At 40.6% G+C, this 22,546-nt stretch overlaps 2 protein-coding genes across 2 annotated transcripts; both read left to right on the forward strand.

The window, feature by feature from the left end:
• The first annotated feature begins 4,741 nt into the window (after positions 1–4,741).
• On the forward strand, positions 4,742–7,449 carry LOC112555552. The gene is made up of 3 exons (XM_025223985.1): positions 4,742–4,862; positions 5,277–5,507; positions 5,688–7,449. The coding sequence occupies exons 1-3, from the start codon at positions 4,742–4,744 to the stop codon at positions 5,930–5,932; spliced, it is 597 nt and encodes a 198-aa protein (XP_025079770.1). The 3' UTR covers positions 5,933–7,449.
• Positions 7,450–8,137: 688 nt separating this feature from the next.
• On the forward strand, positions 8,138–11,121 carry LOC112555820 (fucolectin-like). The gene is made up of 4 exons (XM_025224346.1): positions 8,138–8,937; positions 9,958–10,182; positions 10,607–10,837; positions 11,018–11,121. Exons 1-4 carry the CDS (start codon positions 8,826–8,828, stop codon positions 11,104–11,106), a joined length of 657 nt encoding a protein of 218 aa, XP_025080131.1. The 5' UTR covers positions 8,138–8,825; the 3' UTR covers positions 11,107–11,121.
• Positions 11,122–22,546: the final 11,425 nt, after the last annotated feature.

Consider the following 22,546-nt stretch of genomic DNA (forward strand, 5'->3'; position numbering starts at 1 on the left):
GTTCGAAATTGGAAAAACTTCTTATCAACAAATGTTTGCTTATAAAATTAAAGCAAGATAGTTTGCTCCCAGCAAGATCAAACAGTCTTCTTCGTTACCCCTTTACAGAACCCCTTCCTGAAGTCATTCCCAACGTCTACATCTGACAGTTGTTTCCAAAACAGAGATTAGACAAAGAGGCACTAATAATAAGGAGCCTGTAAGCCCAAGGTTTTTTTTTCCCTTCATTTGTTTTCCGGCTTGCTAATGCAAAGTAACGCGAAGACTGAATGAGTTTATCTAACACTTTTCTTCATCCCACAGTATGTTGTTGTTTTTTTTTTTGTATCTAGGTAGAGATCTGAAGAATGTTGGATGTTAGGTTGTTGGTCTTTGTTGGAGATCCTTTGCTTTATTGACTGGTCTTATTGCTGCCTTGCTGTACGGATAAGTACTTAGTAGAGGGGGTTAGGAGGAAGATCGACAACCGTGGTTGATCTGATTTAGCGTAGTGGGCTGGAAGTTTGTTTGCCCTGAGCAAATGACGGTAAACTGGGACGTCAAATAAGGTGACGTAAAAGATAGAGGAAATTAACGTTAGAGAAAATAACGGTGGCAGAGAGCAGACGCGCGAAACAAAAGTTGGAGCTGGTGGATTTTCTCGGGACTTTCTCGCAACTGCTGCGACAGCGAGAAAAGTATTACGGGAAGTAATACCCGTGGGGTGGGGGGTACTATAAAAAACAGGTGGATGTACTTTCACAGGTCGTGAGTCTGTATGTCCGTGTTCGCACCGTGGGGGGCTCTGTGGCTTGGGCATGCCAGTTTCTTGGCGGGTCAAAAAACTCAACCGGGTGGTATCAGCGAGAAAAGACACAGAACACTTGTGCAGAGACTGGGGCACGACTTCCTTGTCGCCTGGAAGGGGCACTCTTCACAGCCTGAGAGAGTAAGCGCGGTGGAGGAAAGGTTGTTCCTCCGGCCTTCAGCGAATCTAACATCATCGGCCAAACTCTTAGGAGGCGGCCGCATGCGCAAGATCGAGACGTCTGCTTATAAACTGTGGGTACTGTGAAAAACATTTACTTTTCAATCATAAATAGATCGTGGAAAGAAGATCAGTGGGATTAATTGGAATAGAGGATTGGGAGGGTCCTCAAAGACTTTAAATAAGAGGTTATGTGGTTCATCGGGAGCGAACATGGGTTCTTCATCCAGTGACATAATTTAGGAGAGTCGATTTTATTGTTACCTTTAATATTATTGTGGTATTGATGAAATGATACATATTGGTACTACATCTTGTGTGGCGAATGAAGGAGTGAATCTATGAGTGTGGATTTTGCCTTTTGTTTCATTGGACTTGTTTTGATTGAATATTATTTGTGCCTCTAAGAAGGTACGCCACCTCAAGCGATCAGGATACTTTTGGTTTGGTGGAGATGCGCATGTCTGCGGACGTCGTGACACTTGCCTTGTTTTTGAAGAGAAGTCCAACAGCGTGATGTTAAAAGTGAGAATACTATAACGAGGTATCTATCTTGTATTCATCTCTACCACTCAAGAGATGATGAAACTAAGGTAATCAGGTTTGTGTAATCACAGAATGAGAGCATTTCATCCATGACGGAGTCAATGTAAATTAACTGTCGGTCCTCTGTATTTTTGGCTATTTTTTTTGCAACGTCCGATACCAAACATCTTCAGCGGAATGTTTTATCCACGATCGGTTTACAACAAGCCATGAACTGTTAATCACTTATGAACAGTTGGAAAATCGAAAAGTGGGACAACATAAAAGTTCGGCTTTAGTAACCTTTTCATGGAGCGTTGATATCTTTCGCACGGAGAGGACTGAATAATTGAAGCATGGTGTGCAGTGGTCTGAAACTGCGCGTACCGACCACTTTCAACTGGCGAACAAACATTGTGGAGATGAATCGAACAACTGTTAAAGCCATACACATAGATAAATTATTAACAGACAGTATGTAATTTACACACCCACCGCACACCACACACACGAACACACAAACAATTTTACTGACTTTTATACAAAAAATGTAATTTTAGGATCTACCTTTTTTAAACACAAGCCATCTAGTCAATTCTAGTCAAAGTAGGAGGATTCGTGTATACATTCGTTCTCTTGGAATGAAACTCACCGAAGAGCTTCTTTAAATAAACTATTTATTAATATTTAACCATCTGCGAATCGTTATTCGATTCTGCCTTCATAGACACAATTTCCTTTCTCATGCTATAGAAACCTGTGTGCTCTGCGGTTTCACCCTTCACTGACAAACTGTTTCTTGCAGTGTCAGGGTACGGGGTCAGTTTCAACAAACCGTGAGTCGCAGTCGTCGTTAGAGAAACATTTTTGACACCATGACCACCACAGTCATTGTCGGTAATGCAGACAAGTTTGTGTTTACTAACACCAAGGGCTGACATATCAGCAAATGACACACCTAGTTAGGAAACCTTTCTTCACACACACTGTGTCTGGACACACATCGCTACACACAAGTGGTGTTGTTTTGTATGTACTTGTATTTCTTCTCAGTTGGACTTGGTAAGCTATTTCCGAGGAGATTTTACGTAAAAATCAGAAATTGAAAAGGATTAATTAAAAGCAACGGGATTAGTTTATGTATTTTGAAAAAAATCACAAATTAACACTTCTTGTGAGGTGGTGTATGTTAGGTAGCATGTATGATATTTTGTGTTATTTCGATGTTTATTTTATGTAACGTGTAGATCATCACATTGAATAACAACTTTATTTGACAGGCAAACTCATTTATAGGACAGAGGCATAAATGCACATCCTTCAATACTGGAGTCTTTTCTTTACAACAGAAGAAAGTATAACACGAAACTTCTATCTTATAGGATAAAACACAGGAAAACACAAGTGAGCTTTCAACTTTAAAAATATTCATTTAGGGCTTATTGGGTTTTTAAATCCTGCAATAAGGAAGTATGTCGTGTAACTCCGCGAAGAAACGTGGGGATCGTACAGGTTGTGATTCCGTCCCTTGGCTGATCACACTCTCGATACCTCTACAACTCACGTCGACAGGTTTCCCGCGTGCTCTCACACTAAATTGCTTATCAATTAACACTTTTAATTAGATTGAGCCCCCAAGCACGCAAACCCCAATGAACAACTCAAGGCAATTTAGTGTTAAAAAGGTTATTAATCATCGAGAGGATTATACAAATTACAGCAAATGATATACTTTCAAATATACTATATGGTCGTTATCTAGGTGTCCCGTTATTTCTCTATCCTAGTCTAGGTACATGAGCTTAACTAATACACACCGCACATGCACACTCCACTTATCTCTTCACACAAGTCTCTAGTCACGTGAGGGGCCCCTCCGATGTTGACGTCCGAGAATCCGTTGATGATGCTCCGTCGATCGTAGCTGACTCCCTCGCAAGCGCTGAGACTCTGGCACCACCACGTGCCACCACGTGTCTGTCTCACGTCCCTTAGGCCGGACTGCTGTCTCAAGCTTAACAGCGCCTAACAGGACCGACACTTCTCTACCAGCTTTGCCTCTACTGTTTGTGACCAAACAGTTACTGGAGATGAAGCGTCGTACACTCTGCGGGTCTTCCACACCTCTGAGTCAGTTGCACTGGAGTGTCACGATTCCAAGACAAACTCACAGCAGAGAATCTGAACAGCCTTGAACAGATTTCGGCTACAACCTTCCCCTTCGAGCACCAGTGAGAAAGACCACGAGTCTTGACCGATCACAGTACTAAATCCTCATCTGCGAGGATCATCCTCTCTCGCGATTGGTCAAACATTCCACGGACTCGCTTCGACTATTCCACTATCTAGATTTATCCAATCACACTTAGCTAGCACGTGATGGACAGTTGGTCATTTTGACTTATTCCAGCCCACACTACACCCCCCCCTCTTTACCCCCACTTCACTAGTAACGCTGCGGCGCCATCTCGTCTGGCTTCCTATTCACCTGTGTCCAGCGGGTGACAAGGTAGCGCTGTTCTCCTGTTTCAGGTGTGTCGTAGACTTCTATAATTAACGGGCGTAGGCTGACCGATACTCTCCGTTCTCTGAGATCCCCTGCAACGACACCTCACCCCGCATTCCAACTGACTTCGATCTATGTCCGTCATGATGTAAGCAGTCCGCGGTCCGCAGGCTTACTGATTCCAGGGGAGATAAACGGCGGTGAGACTTCTTGACCCTTTGTCCACACGACGGTCCAGTGCCGCCAAAGGCCGGCTACTCGTCTCGACATACTCACTGCCAACACCCTCTACAGTTACCCATTCTCCTTCTGACAGTCTGCTTACCAGCGCGTCCGTCTGTTCCTGGAGAGAACAGGAAGAGACACCAACACTATAGGCCCTATACTAGTTATCACATGACAAAGTATCTTTTGTACAAGAATCCATCAGTCTACACAATTATTCCCACATTATTTAAGAAAACCTTCAAACAAAATGTTCTGATATTTCCTGGAAATTCATAATTTTTTGTTGTAAGTAGTATGCAATGGAAGGATTTGAACACATTTCACTATCAGATCGTCTCTTCCTTATAGTGGGAAATAACCTCTAGTGGAACACCTTCTTCCTGCTTCCTATAAGGCTAAGGATTTTTAGTTTTTGTGTTACAGCTTCTGAGAATGTTGCGCTGAGAAAGCCGTCTCGTATAATCTCTACTTCACACCCACTTGCAACGGCCTGACAAGGCCTTGGATGGCACCTGATGGTGACTTTTTCACTACTCCTGTACCACACTATTGAAGTCACAACACTTGTGGAAGGTGACCTGATGGGCTTCTACAACATCACCAGCGTGCAGCTCTTCACGAGGACTGATTGTTGCGGTGAGTGACTTCCCCGCAAATGGTTATAGAAATGTTTGACCGTTTTGCTGAGTTTCGAACTGGTAAAGAAGTGGGTCACTCTAGAGGTAGCAAAATGTAAGCATGCTGGTTACAATCCAGTTGCTGGTCCTTCAATCCCACTTTGTATTGACGGTTGACATATCTGCGTTCTAAAGATAGAAACAATCGCATGTTTAAAGTGCTCTGAACTGTGACTTCGAGATTTCTATCGTTTACTAGAGTGCTGCTATACACGGTATTTTAAAAGAGAATTTCATTATCATCATTTGCATCATCTGCATCGTCATCAATCGTCATCAATCGTCATGAATCATCATCCTTGGTATTGGAGATAGATAGTCATAATCATAATTGTATTCTAATAATCTGTGCTCCTAATTAACTTCTTACCAGCATCAAGATTACAAAACTTCGAAGTGCGTGTATCCAACCTTGACCCGACGACCTTTCCGTCCGTTGAAGGACAGCGGTGCGTCTTCTTCAGTCAACAGGTGGATGTCGCAGGAACTTTGCTCAACTGCACTCGTCCAATCACAGGTCGCTTCGTCAGTTTGTACAAGGCTGCCGACGATGTTCTCACCATCTGCGAGATGTTTGTCTTTGGGACGAAGCTCGACTTTTCTGGTAAAACTTAGCATTATGGTATACACTCTTATGTTATCACGTGGGCACTTTATAAGTCACGTGATTGCTTGTCTTCAAGTGGCTAATATCGCGGCGAGTGTGAATGAGTGAATGTGTATCCAAGTACAACACACTTGTACATCAAGTACACGTAATAATAAATAGGTCTGGGTGTTTCAGGTACGTACGAACTAGTGCAGGACAACTCCCGCCTCAATTCTTCCGCTGTGACGTCACTAACTGTGCCCTCGCCCATTGGCTGCGCTGTGGAGTGTACTAGTGACGTCACGTGCCTGGCTTTCAACGTCATGGCCTCAGGAACAAGTTCACGCGGTGTTGCCTGCGAACTTCTGGGACTTGCAGAGTTTAGCCTGACACTTCAAGCCCACACCGGATGGAGAGCTTACAGGCGCGTGGTGAAGTGATGAAGGGAAGTAATGGAGAAACACAATCGTTAGGATATGGACCCTGACACAAACTTCAGTTGTGTAGTGAACTGTCATCAACTTTCTTCCTGAGATTTCATTTTTCCTGAATGCCACATTTTGGTAGACTTCTAAATGTTTGATGTATTAATTAATGTTAGTAGATAAATAAGCACTGGTGATGATCTCTAATTCTCTTTCATTCATGTCGTCTTTACCGGTCTTTTTTTAATTAGTCCTTTTACTTAGGTGTACGCATCTGTTTACTGTGGTAAAGATCCAAGAATAAGCAGGAAGTACGAAGTGACAGACTAACTTACACACTGCTATGTCCAAGACACTTGTAGGTGAACAGAGAATCAGGTATGCAAAGACCTTTAATCCAGCTTCCAGCTTGTAACACGTGGATCATCATGTTTGCGCTTTAGAAGTAAACAAACACTTGTTGGCATGAATATTGTCAGTTTATTCACTGACCCAAGAGTACTAGCATGGGTAGCGAACCAGGTGGTTTAATCAACAGAGGACCTATCTTCTCGTCACAAACTGTTGGCCCTTTCTCCTGTCTGTCAGAGCTTCTCAAAACAAGTTCTACCTGACCGTCATTGTTTATTGGCAATAGACAGACTTTCCACAGTTTCGTCCTTTTTTATCCAACTGTCTTGCACTACGATCACCTTATGTCCAACATTAAGTGTCTTGGTGTCAGTCTACACTTATGCACACAAAATTCATTTTTTTATTTATATATATATAAATGACCATGATTCTCGGTCTATGTAACGAGAAACCTTTCCTATCTGAATTAACACGTCATATATTTCAAAGAAATTGTGTTCAACGGAAAAAATATTTATCTAGTTATCCTTTTTTTTTCTTTTGACAGATGAATCGAGCAAGTCGCTACTGAGCGCTAAGGTCGTAGTGTAAGACTGTTACAAAAGGTGTTTAATATTTGTTTACAATTTCTATAGGTAAACAATGGGAAGTAAGTGCGAATGAAAATGCAGCTACCTTTCTTGGAAATTTAGAATTTTCTAGATCTTACCTTTCGGAAATGGCGAGTCAGAAATCAGGCATTTTGCGTCGCTTCTGAGAACAAAAGTCACTTTTTTTAAGTATATGCAACACTGATTTGTGTGCTTCGATTGTACATGGATCATCACACTTGTATGTTTGCAAATAAAGTAGGTTTTCATCACAATTTTTGATGGACACAGTTTGGTGTGGCAGTATGCTCCAAAACAACTTTTATTATATACCATTTTGTCTTTCTGTCTTTGTGCAAGATTTACTTTGCTTTGATAAACTGGTTTATGGCCTGTCTTGTCTTATTTTTGAAGAGAAGGTGGCCACACCAGCGGTGATGTTAAAAGTGAGAATATTTTCAACAAGGTATTTGTATATAATCTCTACCACTCAGGATATAATGTTGAAACTAAGGTAAATCAGGTTTGTGTGAACACGGAATGAGAGCATTTCATCCATGACTGAGTCAATGTAAATAAAACTGTCAGTCTTCTTCATTAGCTTGCTATTGGTTTTAACGGATAATGAGAGGCTGTGGCTACTTTTTATGGAATGTTCGATACCAACGATCTCTTCAGCGGAATGTTTCATCCCCGATCGGATTACACCCAAGCCATGAACTTTTAATCACCTTTATAAACAGTTGAAAAATCGAAAAGGGCCAACATAAAAGCTCGGCTTTAATAGCCTTTTCATACAACTTTCTGATATCTTTAACACAGAGAGGACTGAATAATTGAATACATAGTGTGAAGCAGTCTAGAAAAACTTTGTATCCTGTCCACTTCAACTTGCGCCCGTGCATACACACTCATATACACAGGTACATGAATACAAACATACCTGTGTGCATCCGTCTCCAGCGCTTCTTTTCTATCTACATACTAGGCAAAACATTGTTGACAAAGTGATAAAAAAAGTATTGAAGTATCGTGTGACAGGCGGTGTTTAGATGTTTGGTGTCCTCTGTTAGCCTGGGCAATCTGTCGGACTGATGATAAGTCTTTAAAACATGAAGATGAATCAGTCAACTGTGAAAGCCATACATATAGATAAAATTATTAAACATTTAACAAATAATATGTAACTTTTATACACACACACACACACACTAGTGTAACATCCATGTTGACAACCTCAGGAAATAGTTTTGCGTGGTCATGAAACAACGAGCGATTGTCGGGTGTCTGTGTGTCGTTGTTGTTTTGTTTTGTTTTGGGGTTTTTTAATTGTTTTTTTGTCGGTTAGACCATTCGTATCGTGACAGTAACAAAGCGAAAAAGGTCCACAAGAGAAGCTCAAGTTTAACATCCTTTTCATGCAGTTTTCTAATATCTTTTACACAGCAAAAGTGAATAATTTACAGCAGTCAGAAAGCCTCTTAATACCGCCATGCTTCAAATTGCAAATAAGTACAATGGTCAGCACCCTCACACATACACACGCACATACACACAAACGTACGCACGCGCGTACATCCATACACATGAATGCTGCAAGAAAAGTAGAAAAATATGAAAAATTTAAATACTTAAGTCAATCATTGCTGCTGCTCGAATTGTAGTCATTGTTTCGAAACTTTGCCTCATTCACATGTGAATAGCTTCTATCAGACTGCTTTTTATTGGCTATTTTGTTGGCATTTTTTAGTTGGGTTCCTGGCTTTTGAACACAATTCCTGCTCTACAGTTAGACAGCTTTTTTTTCTTTCTTTTGGTCTGTTCAGTCTTTTTTATTCTTACACACACACACAGCTCTAAGCTGAAGTAGTATTTTAACAAGCTATCTCACCAAAGCCAGGTAGACCATCATCACGGACAGGTTGAGAGACTTCACTAACACCGAGGGCCGACACATCAGCACAATGACACACCTGGTGGGGAAACCTTTCTTCACACACCTGTGTCTGGACACACATCGCTACACACAAGTGATGTTGTTTTGTATGTACCTGCATTTCTTCTCAGCTGTTCTTGGTAAGTATTTCCGAGGGGATTTTACTTGTAAAGTACAGGTAATGTTGGAAAAGTATTAATTAAAAACAACGGCATTATTTTAAGTATTTAAAAAAATCACAAAAGACCACTTCTTGTGAGGTGATGTATGATAAATTATTAAATAATAAAAAAACAAATTACCACACGAAAGAGGATGGACACATTTCTAGTTTTCAAAAGATTTTATTTCGTTTTAGAAATACGTTGTCAAGATATGTAATACTGAAACTAGACTAAATAATGTCATTAGTTAATCGTGGGAAAACAGTTTTGAGTTATTTATTGTTGTAACGGTTTTACTCCGGCATATTTTGTCTTCAACAACATTACTTAAAGCTAAAACCTAAGACAGGACAACTTTGCTGAATGTGATAAGCTTCAAAAGGGAATCTTCTCTCCCTACTCAGTATGGAAAAAAATACAGCATAACATTTAATATTATGCTTGTACATGTACATTTTTTATCGTTGGTTATTGATAATAATTCCCCAATTTCCTTATTTAGACTCTCTACCTCTTTACACCTCACGCTTCCAACCATACAGTATCACATTTAAGCTCCGGGGTGTTTGAAAAATAAAAAAAATATTATATAACTAGTTTTTGAACTATAACATTTGATATTTGATCATAGACTTTATGAAACTGAGGTGTGAGTTTCTCATGTTTTGACAATGAATATGATTTTTATATATATTATTTTGTAGTTGTTTGGATGCCCAACCCTGTCTCTGAGGGGTCTTAGAACTTAGAACATGTTTGGTATCATCACAAACATTTGAATACCTTAACAATCGTTTACCTTCACAAATCTCAAACCATGCTACATCCTTTCAACATCCTGATGCGTTTTACAGAAAATTACATGAAGAAGTGTAGTCAGGAATAACGGGATAGGATTCAAAACTGACTTTTGTCTCTTCTACAGGCTTGTTCATGCTGAGGCCAAAACGTTGTTAAACTGCCTGACTGGAAGTCTATTATTTTTTTGTATTACAGCTTCTGATAATGTGGCGCTGAGAAAGCCGGCTCGTCACATCTCTACTTCGGTCAAATATTCATACGGGACGGCGGACAAGGCGGTGGATGGCATCACCGATGGTGACTTTTATCAGCACTCCTGTACCCACACTGATGACAAAATAAACACCTGGTGGAAGGTGGACCTGATGGGCTTCTACAACATCACCAGCGTGCAGCTCTTCACGAGGACTGATGATTGTTGTGAGTGACCTACCCTACCGTAGTGATGAAATGTTTTGACTTTTGCTTAGTTTTCGAACTGGTAACGAAGTGGTCACTCCAGAGGGTGCCAACTGTAAGCATGTTGGTTACAATCCAGATGCAGATCTTCAAATCCCACTTTGTATTGACGGTTTACATAAATGCGTGATACAAATAGAAACACTAAAAAGGGAAGGACTACACACTCACATGTTTAAAATGCCCTGAACTGTGACTTTCATATTTCTATCGTTTACTAGAGTGCTGCTGTACACGGTATTTTATAAGAGAATTTCATTATCATCATTTGCATCATCTGCATCGTCTTCAATCGTCATCAATCATCATCCTTGGTATTGGAGATAGATAGTCATAATCATAATTATAGTCTAATAATCTGTGCTCCTAATTAACTTCTTACCAGGGTCGAGATTACAAAACTTCGAAGTGCGTGTATCTCAGATTAACCCTACGACCTTTCCGTCATTGGAAGGACAGCGGTGCGTCTTCTTCAGTCAACAGGTGCCTTCCGCTGGAACTTTGCTCACGTGCTCTCGTCCAATCACAGGTCGCTTCGTCAGTCTGTACAAGGCTGCTGACGATGTTCTCACCATCTGCGAGATGTTTGTCTTCGGGACGAAGCTCGACTTTTCTGGTAAAACTTAGCCTTATAGTACAAACTTCTATGTTATCACGTGTGCACATTATAAGTCACGTGATTGCTCGTCTTCAAGTGGCTAATATCGTGGCGAGTGTGAATGAGTGAATGTGTATCCAAGTACAACTCACTTGTACATCAAGTACACGTAATAATAAATAGGTCTTGGTGTTTCAGGTACGTACCAACTAGTGCAGGACAACTCCCGCTCAATTCTTCGCTGTGACGTCACTAACTGCGTCCTCGCGCCATTGGCTGCGCTGTGAAGTGTACTAGTGACGTTCACGTGCCTCGCTTTCAACGTCATGGCGTCAGGAACAAGTTTCACGCGGTGTTGGCCTGCGAACTTCGGGACTTGCAGAGTTTTTAGCCTGACACTTCAAGCCCACACCGGATGGAGAGCTTACAGGCGCGTGGTGAAGTGGATGAAGGAAGTAACTGGATGGACAACACAATCGTTAGGATATGGACCCTGACACAAACTTCAGTAGTGTAGTGCACTGTAATGAACTGTTCTTCCGAGATTTTCATTTTCGCTGAATGCCACATTTGGGTGTTCTTATTACATGTTTGACGTTTAATTAATGTAAGTAGATAAATAAGCACTGGTGATGATCAGTTATTCGCTCTCACTCACGTGTTCTCTATAGGTCTTTTTTTAGTTATTCCTTTAACATAGGTGTTTGCATTCACTAAATGTGTTTACTGTGGTAACGCACTAAAAGAAGATCCAAGAATAAGCAAGAAGTACTAAGTGACAGACTTGCTTACACACTGCTATGTCCAAGTCACTTGTTGGTGAACAGAGAACCAGGTATCCAAAGACCTTTAATCCAGCTTCCAGCTTGTAACATGTGATCAAGCCTTCGTGCTTGTGAATCCAATAGGCGCTTGTTGGCCATGAAATATTGTCAGTTTATTCAATGGTTAAATAGCCTAGCATGGGTAGCGAACCAGCGAGTTATAAATCAACACAGGACCTGTCTAATTGTCAAGGAGATGATCACCCTTCTCCTCTCTGCATAGCTACTCTCTTGACGGAAAATAAACTCAACGCTGAGCCCTGTTTTCACTTTTTTTGAATTTTGATTGGCATTTAACAGACTTCACAGTTCATCCTTTTTATCGACTGTCTTTGCGCACTTGTACGATTGCCTATGTCAACGATAAGAGCTTGGTGTCAACCTACACTTTTGCACACGATATTCATGTCATGATTAAGGATGTGTGGGTGTTTTAATCTTTGAATACAGCAAAAAATTGCTTGCATATTCGATATTTGTATTCATTCTTTAGGTAATGCTCATCTTTTGACCGATATTGGCTGACCGTTGGTAAATACCAGTTAGTCATCAATCATCTTATAGCTGATCAAGCCGACAATAACACATTTACTCTTAAATGAAGGTATAACTTGTTATTTTGTAGCTCAATTATTGTGATGCATCTCTTTGTTTTTTGTCTCGATTTCTTCGTCATTTTGATCAAAACGCTATAAAAATAAATACAACTAGAAACTGTTATTGAAATTTGGTTTCACTCTTTTCTTAATGGAGGAAATCAACAGGTTTTGAATGCAGTCTCTTAAAAAATTAGAATGGGGAAAAACCGTTTTAGCAATGTTTGCTTACAAAATTAAAGAAAGATAGCTTCCTGCAAGACAAGAGTCAAAGCAGTCTCCTTCGCTTACCTCCCTTTACAGATCGCCCCCATGACGTCACTCCTAACGTCACATCTGACTTGCTGCGCATGTCACAAACCTCACAGTTGTTTTCAGAACAGAGATAACGAGGAGCAAAAAAAAAAATAATGAGGATGGCAACTGTAAGGATGTCGCCCATGTCGCGCTTGCTAAATGAAAAGTGACAGACCTCAGAGTTGACTCTCTTAGGTGACCCCACAGTGTACTCTAGCCATACGTTCACCTTTGCTTAACTTAGAATATCTCCAATGCAGCTACAGTTACGGCTGTGCTTTTAGGTCACATCTGATTGGAGAAATTTTCAAGGAATTTATTCCTGTTCTCATGATCCATTGATTCTTTTCATTTGAATTCCTCGCTGACACCTCACACCATAAAATACAAAACTGTTGCCTTTGCACAACATCCTGCCAACGTGTGAAACGTGAACATTTTCATGTTGAAAGAAAAAGAAATGAAAAGATGAAAAATAAATAGTGGGAGGGATCGGCGGTCCGCAGGACATTTATGATTCCCGGGTGTGGTTCCCGGCAAAATTCACACTCAACTATGTGAACAGTCCGTCGTATGATCGGTTTGTAGTCCGGTACAGGTGGTAGTCGGGTGATGTGGTTATCCACTTGGGCTGCCGGTACAGGATATTCTGAGTTTTAAAACTTTGCGGTGTGAATATAAACGACATAAATGCGTCCTGTATTCAAAAGTGTCAGTGTCCTTTAAACTGTCAGTTTTTTGCACTTGATTGACGGCAAGAGAAAGGAATTATTTCTTCATTTATGCTAGATACCTTTTCCTCTTTTCTTCAAGTAATCGGCTTTCAAGAAAGGCAAGAACTCCCTTTTACAGATTTATAACAATGAAAACAAAGGATAAGATGTTAAAAGCACACACATTACACACCCCAGACAGACACACATCACCACAACCACACACCACACACACACACACCACACATCCCATCACACACACACGTATCCATACACACACCACACCACCACACACACGCACACACACACGAAATAACATACAAGCTATGAAGGGTTTGATGGATTAGTGGTCGTCCCCGTAGAAACCATTGTTGTAGTCATCAAGCTCTCAGATCCTTTCCCATACTTAACACCAAAACTTTACGAGTACCCAAGTCAAACATTGCTGCCTGTCACGGACCGTCCGCAGACACGCGCATTCTTTCCACAAACCAGAATATCCTGATCGCTTGAGGGTGGGCGTACCTTCTTAGAGGCACGAATAATTATTCAATTCAAATAATTAGTCAATTGAAACAAAGGCAAAGTATCAATACTCCTAGATTCACTCCTTCATTCGCCACACAAGATATCACCTTATTACCATTCATCCATCGTACTATTAACGTTAACCATAAAATCGACTCCCGCAATATTTGTCACCGATGAAGAACACAATGTTCGCTCCCGATGAAACATCAACCTCTTATATTAAAGTCTCCGAGACCTCCCAAGTCCTCTAATCCAATTAGTCCCACTGATCTTCTTTCCCGAAGTCTATTTATTATTGAAAATAAATGGGTTTTTACAGTACCCCCACAGTTTACAAACAGACGTCTCGGTCTTGCGCATGCGGCCGCCTCCTAGATGTTTTGGCCAGGGATGATGTTAGATCCGCGTGAAGGCCGGGAGGAAACCTTTCCTCCACCGGCGCTTACTCTCCGGCTGTTAAGAAACTGTCCCTTCCAGCTCCCCACGGTGCGGACACGGACTACAGTGACTCACGACCCTGTGAAGTACATCCACCTGTAGTTTAACCATGGTTATTACTTCCCGTAATACATATTCCGTTCTGGGACCGTTGTTTTTTCTCGCTCACGCCAGTACTTCACTGTACTGCGGGATGCCCAAGCCACAGAGCTCCCCCACGGTGCGAACACGGACTACAGTGACTCACGACCTGTGAAGTACATCCATCTGTAGTTTACCCACGGTATTACTTCCCGTAATACTTTTTCCGCTGTCGCAGCAGTTGCGAGAAAGTCCCGAGAAAAATCCACCAGCTCTCACTTTTGTTCCGCCGTCTGCTCTCTGCTTTCCGTTTTTTCTCTAACGTTATTTTCCTCAATCTTTTACGTCACCTTATTTTGACGTCCCAGTTTACGTCATTTGCTCAAGGGCAAACAACTTCCAGCCCACTACGCTAAATCAGATCAACCACGGTTGTCGATCTTCCCTCCTAACCCCCTCTACTAAGTACTTGTCCGTTACATTCCTCCCCTCCTGAAAAAAAGAACGGAAAACTCAATTTAACAGTTTTTCTTTCTTTTACTTCTACGGGATAAATTGGTCCCACTCGACCCGGGATAGATTGTCAGCGAGAAGATTCTCTGTTCCCTTAAATGTTACAGAACGTTTTTCTATTCAACTACTACCATTTCTAATACATAACAGTTTTCTGAACAATCAGTCAGTACAAGAAAAATACATTTTCCATGAAAAGCACAAGAACATTCTGTTCAACTACTTTACAAGTGACAAATAAAATTCTCTTGCAGTTACACAGTTCTTCTGGATTATGGGATCTGTTGATCCGTTTCTGATCGTGACAGAAGGTCGGCCCGTTGATTCTAAGTGTTTGCAAGCTATCTCACAGCAGTCCTCTATAAATGTCCATTTTCTTTTCTTGACTTTTCCCAGCTCGGTTTTGGGCTTAATGAAGCTCTTCTGATGGTCTTTACATAAGATAACCGTAACTTGTTTCTTCTTTTCCTCTTTCCTTTTCCCAAGTCGACTTCTCAGATACACTTTCGTTGCTTTTCTCTCATCGTATGTCTGTTCAAGTTCCCTCACTTGTTTTATCAAATCTGCCCCATCATACTTGTTAGCTGATTTCTCCGCTTCTAATGTTTTCTCCACGTTCCTAAGACGCAGCTGGACGTTTTCTAAGGTAGATTTGGTTTCCAGGTGAGCAGCTCTTTCTGCCTCGAATTTTTCCTCCAGCGATTCCACTCGTGTGATGATATTCTCAAGATCTTTGCTATCTCTTTTCTCATTTCAACTCGTGGAATCTTTGTGTTTATGGTTGGGACACTCCTTGGCGATGTGTCCAAATTCTTCACAGGTGTAACATTGGCGCGATGATGTCCATCGATGCCGATTGCCAGAAGATGTTGTTTCTTTCTGAGCTACTTGCATTTCTCTTTGTGACATAAGCTGGTTCTTCCTTCTCAGTATGAATTTATTGGGTCCTAAATATTGAGCTCTCTGGTAGAGACAGTTCCGGGCAATGTGACCATAACGTCCACAATTGTAGCATTGCCTCCGGGAAGTCCCTAGTGTGTTGGCGCACACTCTGGCAATATGTCCGAATCCCTTACATGCGTAACCTTTGATCTTCCTACTGAAATTTGGAGACCTCTTCTCTGGTGTATAACGAGCTCTTGGGGAACAATCGTGACACCGTGTGCTGTCGTCACGCGGCCCATTCTTACGAGGTGATCGCGGGCCCTCACCTGCACCCTGGCTCACAGTGGTGAACTCCTGACCGTCGTCCTGTTCGGCCTCAGCTTCTCTTTCGTTAGCTGCCCTTTCAGCCTCAGCTTCTCTTTTGTTAGCTGCCCTTTCAGCCTCAGCTTCTCTTTCGTTAGCTTCCCTTTTAGCTTCAGCTTCTCTTTCTAATCTGTCTGCTGTTCTCACTCTTGATAATCTTTCTGCTTGTAGCTTAAGTCTTTCTAACTCACACTCCCTTTCTCTCTCTCTTTCCCTTTCTTCCCTTTCTCTTTCTCTTTCTTCTCTTTCTCTTTCCCTTTCTCTTTCTTCTCTTTCTCTTTCTCTTTCTTCTCTTTCTCTTTCCCTTTCTTCTCTTTCTCTTTCCCTTTCTCTTTCTTTTTCCTTGGCTAGCCATTCCGCTTCTTCTTTCTTTGCTAACCTATCTCTTTCTTCTTTTTCGGCTGCCCATTCCGCTTCTTTTGCTGCCCATTCTCTCTCGGCTTCTTCGTCGTACCTCTCAAGACACTGTTCGACGTATTTTTGCAGGGCAATGTCAGTATAACCCAGTTCCTGACCCTGGGCTATGAAACTATCTATATCCGGGAATTCCATGTCTCCCAAGAACAATTTAAAGAAATGTACCCTACGATGGTAAAACACGAGTAGTCAAAATAATCCACCAGATACCAATAATTACTTTTGTACAATATTTGTAAACCACCTCGCCTAGTACCGCCTCACCCTAAAGCGATCACGTCGGGGGTCACCAAAATGTCACGGACCGTCCGCAGACACGCGCATTCTTTCCACAAACCAGAATATCCTGATCGCTTGAGGGTGGGCGTACCTTCTTAGAGGCACGAATAATTATTCAATTCAAATAATTAGTCAATTGAAACAAAGGCAAAGTATCAATACTCCTAGATTCACTCCTTCATTCGCCACACAAGATATATTACCATTCATCCATCGTACTATTAACGTTAACCATAAAATCGACTCCCGCAAATATTGTCACCGATGAAGAACACAATGTTCGCTCCCGATGAAACATCAACCTCTTATATTAAAGTCTCCGAGACCCTCCCAAGTCCTCTAATCCAATTAGTCCCACTGATCTTCTTTCCACGAAGTCTATTTATTATTGAAAATAAATGGTTTTTACAGTACCCACAGTTTACAAACAGACGTCTCGGTCTTGCGCATGCGGCCGCCTCCTAGATGTTTGGCCGGATGATGTTAGATCCGCTGAAGGCCGGGAGGAAACCTTTCCTCCACCGGCGCTTACTCTCCGGCTGTTAAGGCCAAGCACCTGGGTAAAAATTGTCGAAAATTTTAAGATTTAGCCATTTTGAGATTATGGCATATTGTGAAAGTTCAAAGTCTGTTCTATTCACTCACCGAGTGGATTTTCATAAAACAATCTAGAAATATGTCTATTTTGTCATAAAAACACCTACTTCTATCCTATTACTTTTCCCGAGCGCAGAATTAGCGAGAATAGAGAATGTTGGGACATAGCAACACACTCGACCACGTGCGAACATCGTCACATCGTATATCGGTCGAAAGTCACTGAATGAACTTTCAAACAAAGGCTGGTTCAAGGCCCATAGAAGGCCCACGCTATGATACGAGGTCTTTTCTAGACGACACAAAGGGTCGGAAATTTCCTTATATGGATGCATGCGTAACATACTTAGCATATAGCCAATCAGAATTCACTAACGCCGACCTCGACGTGGTCATAGGTCACACGAACACTCTTCGGCAGTGTTCGGGTATCCCACAAGCAACTGTCATGGCCTCCGGATGTAAACAAGGTCGAGAGTAAATCAAGCTAATGCTGGGGTATTTTCTTTCTGGGACATTAACGTTAATATTAAAATGTTCATTGTGCCTGTCAGACGCTCATTTTCTTCTCACAATACCACGTGCGAAAGAATAAAACCACGTGGACATTCTTAGACCGTCGTAGCAGCTAAAAAAGTAACTTAGTGAACCGAATTCGGCTGTCGAAATCACCGTCAGTCATGTGGTAAGCGAGCTGAAAATAAAGCGAAGTTTTCATTTCTGCTGCAAATCTCGTAGTAATCAGGACTAGATGCGAACATTTATACATTTAAGTCAACTTGCAATGCCTAGTTATTTATGTACTTTGTCAGGAATGTAGGGAAACAGAGCTTACATCATTTGCACAGAAAACAAAGGTTGGGTGGGGGTTGGATGGTCTTTCTCCGACCAAATGTCACAAACAGAATGTGTGAAGACAATTATGAATAACATTCCTAAAAAATAGAATGAAAACTGCTATCTAGTCAAGTTTGTAGCCATTCAGTGTCTAGAGAGCACATCATTGTCAGCCCCCTAAAAGGCCAGACAGCTGGTGCTTTTCCCAGAAATTTTTGACAGAAAAAAAGAACCCCCTAGCCACAAAAATCAAACATCTTTAATCCATGTGACTACAGATGTATAATTCATAAAATAATCCTAGCATACAGAGGAACAGAACATGAGCAGCTGCTCAAATTCTGGTACACTAAATGATGTATCTCTAGATTTCATGAACAGGTTATTCTTCTTATTCCTATTCGCCCCCCAGTGGAGCATATAGGGCCGCAAGAATAGGTTATACTCTGCTACAAGCTTTTGAAATAATTTCTTTAATGAAAGAATTATTTTTGATGTTCATCTCATCACTCTGCAACTGAAGGCAAGAAAGATGAGAGTGTTTCTACTAAAGTGCTACTTCAGTAGATGCTCACAAAAATTGAAAGCAATATGTGAGACAGCATCACTAAATGTTAGATAGCAAAAGACCATAGATGCATAAAACCATGAAGCTAGTGGACACTGAACTTCTATATGAACTATCTAAACCTATAACTGTGTTGCTCAATGTTGCAACACCATTGTTGTTATTACTGTGTATTCTCTGAAGCCAGTCAGCATTTTGGGTACACAACACAACCATGTTGACTTTACTAAAAGTGAACAAAATAATTAATTTTATTAGTAATGTTAAGTTATGTGTAGTAACACATTGAAAGATGGTTATAGTTTTTATTAACAGGTAAATTACATGAAAGGCTTAGATAAACAAAGCTACTAAGCTTGAACTTTCTGTTCTCGCTTTTTCCGTTCTTGTTTATGTTACAGTTTGTTTACTATTATAAACCCTATAACTTTATATTAACATGTGCTACAGGCTTAAAATTTGGTTGAATGTTTCTTTATACATACTAAACATATCCATGAGAGCTTTTAAAAAAACTAATAGTGGTTTAGTAGTTACTAAGCTTTTGGTTTGTTTTCCCTTGCCTTTTCAGTTTCTTGTTTTGGTAAGCTTGGTTAGTTCAAAAGCTTGTAAATTAATATTGACATGTGATATAGTCATGAAATTCGGTTGAGAGTTTCTTTATATACATGTCAACATTTAAATGAGGGCGCTTAAAAAAAAAATATTAGTAGTTTAGTAGTTACTAAACTTTCAGTTTTTCTTTCCTCGTTTTCTCAGTTTCTTGTTTTGGGTACAGACTGTTTACTTCAAAGGACAAAACTTTTTATCGACAAGAGATATAGTCGTTGCAATTTGGTGAGTAATTCTTCATACATATATAAACATTTCTATGAACGATTTTTAAAGAAATATTTAGTAGTTTGGTAGTTATACTGTTTTTAATCAAAATTCTTAAAATTTAACACAGTGTTTTACAACAAAATTCATAAAAAAAAAACCTAAGCCGATTTTGCAAAATCTCTTTTCATAGAAATGTAGATCTGTCTTTTAAGTAACTATTTCAATAAAAGTTCGAGTCTACTCACAAAATTGACGAAGTTTTGTATTTTTTAAAATGTTTGTTTGGGCGCCATTTTGGTTTGTTTCCATGGCAACCGATGGTGTGACAAGTGCAGTAAAACTATTTTTGAACCTTCAGTCAAGGGCTAATAGCTGATACAAAAATCCGCGCCTATCGCGTGAAACGTAAAGTTTGTTTTTTTTTTTGGCCAGGTCTCCTAGCCTTAAGAACTGCTCCCTTCCAGCCTCCCCACGGTGCGACACGGACATACCAGTGACTTCCACGACGCCTGTGAAGTACATCACCTGTAGTTTCTATCTACCATGGTATTACTTGTACCGTAATACATATGCTCTCGTTCTGGGTACCGTTGTTTTTCTCGCTCACGCCAGTACTTCAGCGTACTGCGGGATGCCCAAGCCAGAGCTCCCCCACGTCGGTTGCGAACACGGACTACAGTGACTCACGACTGTGAGTACATCCACTTGTAGTTTACCCACGGTATTACTTTCGTAATACTTTTTTCCGCTGTCGCAGCAGTTGCGAGAAAGTCCCGAGAAAAATCCACCAGCTCTCACTTCGCGTTCCGCCGTCTGCTCTCTGCTTTCCGCTTTTTTCTCTAACGTTATTTTTCCTCTATCTTTTACGTCACCTTATTTTGACGTCCCAGTTTACGTCATTTGCTCAGGCAAACACTTCCAGCCCACTACGCTAATCAGCAACCACGGTTGTCGATCTTCCCTCCTAAACCCCCTCTACTATACGACTTGTCCGTTCCACTTGCCGCAGTGCCCCCGCTCATTTTTTCAATATAATGTTATTGTTTCGAAATTATGCTGACATTAAGATTTTAATCACTTCTTAATGGGTTGCTTGTTTGATTGCATTATTTGACTTCTTCTAGACATTTAGACAGGTGAACACAGTGCCTGCTCGATCATAAACAACAGACGGCTTTTATGTGTTTTTCTCCTTTTCTTTTATTTTGTTGGGTTTCTTGTATTCTATTCCTCTACACACACACAAGCACGCATGAAGCTCAGAGACACTAGTATTTCAGCAAGTGTTCTCACCAAAGCCCAGGTGACCACCATCAGAGACAGTTTGTAAAGCACTTCACTAGCACCGAAGGCTGATATATCAACACAATGACACACCTACTGGCAAACCTTTCTTCACACACCCGGACAGTCGTCACAACCCACACAAAAAGTGTTTTATTTCTACGGTCTATTTCGTCTCGAGCTTGTTTTAGGTGGATAAGTATTTCAGACGGATTTTTTTGTATAGTACAGGAAATATGAAAAGGATTAATTAAAACAACGGCATTATTTTACTATTTTAAAAAATCACAATGAACACAGTGTGTGTGTGAGGTGTGTAAGCTCAGTAATCATCTCTCTTCGTTGTGTTTATTTGATCCTTTATATAACGAGTAGACCAGCATTTGAATGCAACTTAAGCCGACTGTAATTTATGTATCGGACAGAAGCTTAGATGCACATCTTAACATAAGAGCCTTTTCTTTAAAACACCATCAAGTTGCTTCTATGGTCCGAAACTTTCTATCGTAGTGGATTAAAAAACAGTAAACACCGCGTGAGCTTTTCAACGTTAAAATATTTCAAGTAAGGCTTTTGGCTTTTGAAATCCTACATAAGGTTAGTATCTTTCTTAAAAGAAAATCGAAGTCTACACAATTATTCCCAACATTATTAACAAATCTTCAACAAAATGTTCTTGATGATTTCCTGCAAAATCATAATTTTTTAGCTTGTAAGTAGTAAGCAAAGGCAATATCATGATCACATTTCACTATCAGATCAGGGCTAGTGACACACTCTGTAACACCTGTTGGGATTTTCCAACCAACTTTGAAAAGTAAGAGTTTGTCGTGATAGTTACGACAGTTTCTCGATAATGATAGAATAATTATTAAATAATAAACAAAAGATGATGGACACATTTCTAGTTTTCAACAGATTTTATTTCGTTTTAGAAATAAGTTAGCAAGATATGTAATACTTACACTAGATTAAATAAGGTCCTTCGTTAATCGTGGAAAAAACAGGTTTGAATTGTTTATTTACTGTTGTAATGGTTTAAGTTCCTCACATTTTATCTTTAACATTACTTATAACTAAAACCTAAAAAAGAACAACTTTGCTGAAAGTGATAAACTTCGAAAGGAATAATTTAGTAGCTTTTAAAAAATAAAGATAAAAATAACTAGCTTTTGCTAAACCTCTCAATCTTCACTTTTGTCCTTCTGATTAGGTCCAGTGTCTCTACCTCTCTGCCTTTTAGTAAAGGAAGCGAAAAACTTCTAAAATTACAATAAAATTGGAAATTTTAACAATACTATCATCACGCATCGAAAATTCTCCTCTGTTCTTATTTACATGTCGACACTATCAACTCTCACAGCTGGCTCCAGGTCCTTAACCTAGCTACACCCCGGTAACCGCTTCTGCTGGCGGGCCAAACGCTGTGAGGGGCTGACGTGTTATTATGCACGTCAATACAAATACTTGGAGAGGAGATGGGCGCCACCAAGTTCGCCAAAGCCACTGAAAGGACTTATGGTAGCAAAACAGAATAGAAGCAACATGCGGCCGGATGGTCGAGGCCCGGATCACCAACGACCGCGCGCACCCCTCTGGTGGTCTCCAGAGGAGGGCGACAAGTGTGCTACTGGAACCAAGTCTACACCCAAGTCTACAATTCAAGCTGCCTACACAAGGGA

Source organism: Pomacea canaliculata, linkage group LG14, assembly GCF_003073045.1.
Source record: "Pomacea canaliculata isolate SZHN2017 linkage group LG14, ASM307304v1, whole genome shotgun sequence".
In the NCBI taxonomy this organism is placed as follows: domain Eukaryota; kingdom Metazoa; phylum Mollusca; class Gastropoda; order Architaenioglossa; family Ampullariidae; genus Pomacea; species Pomacea canaliculata.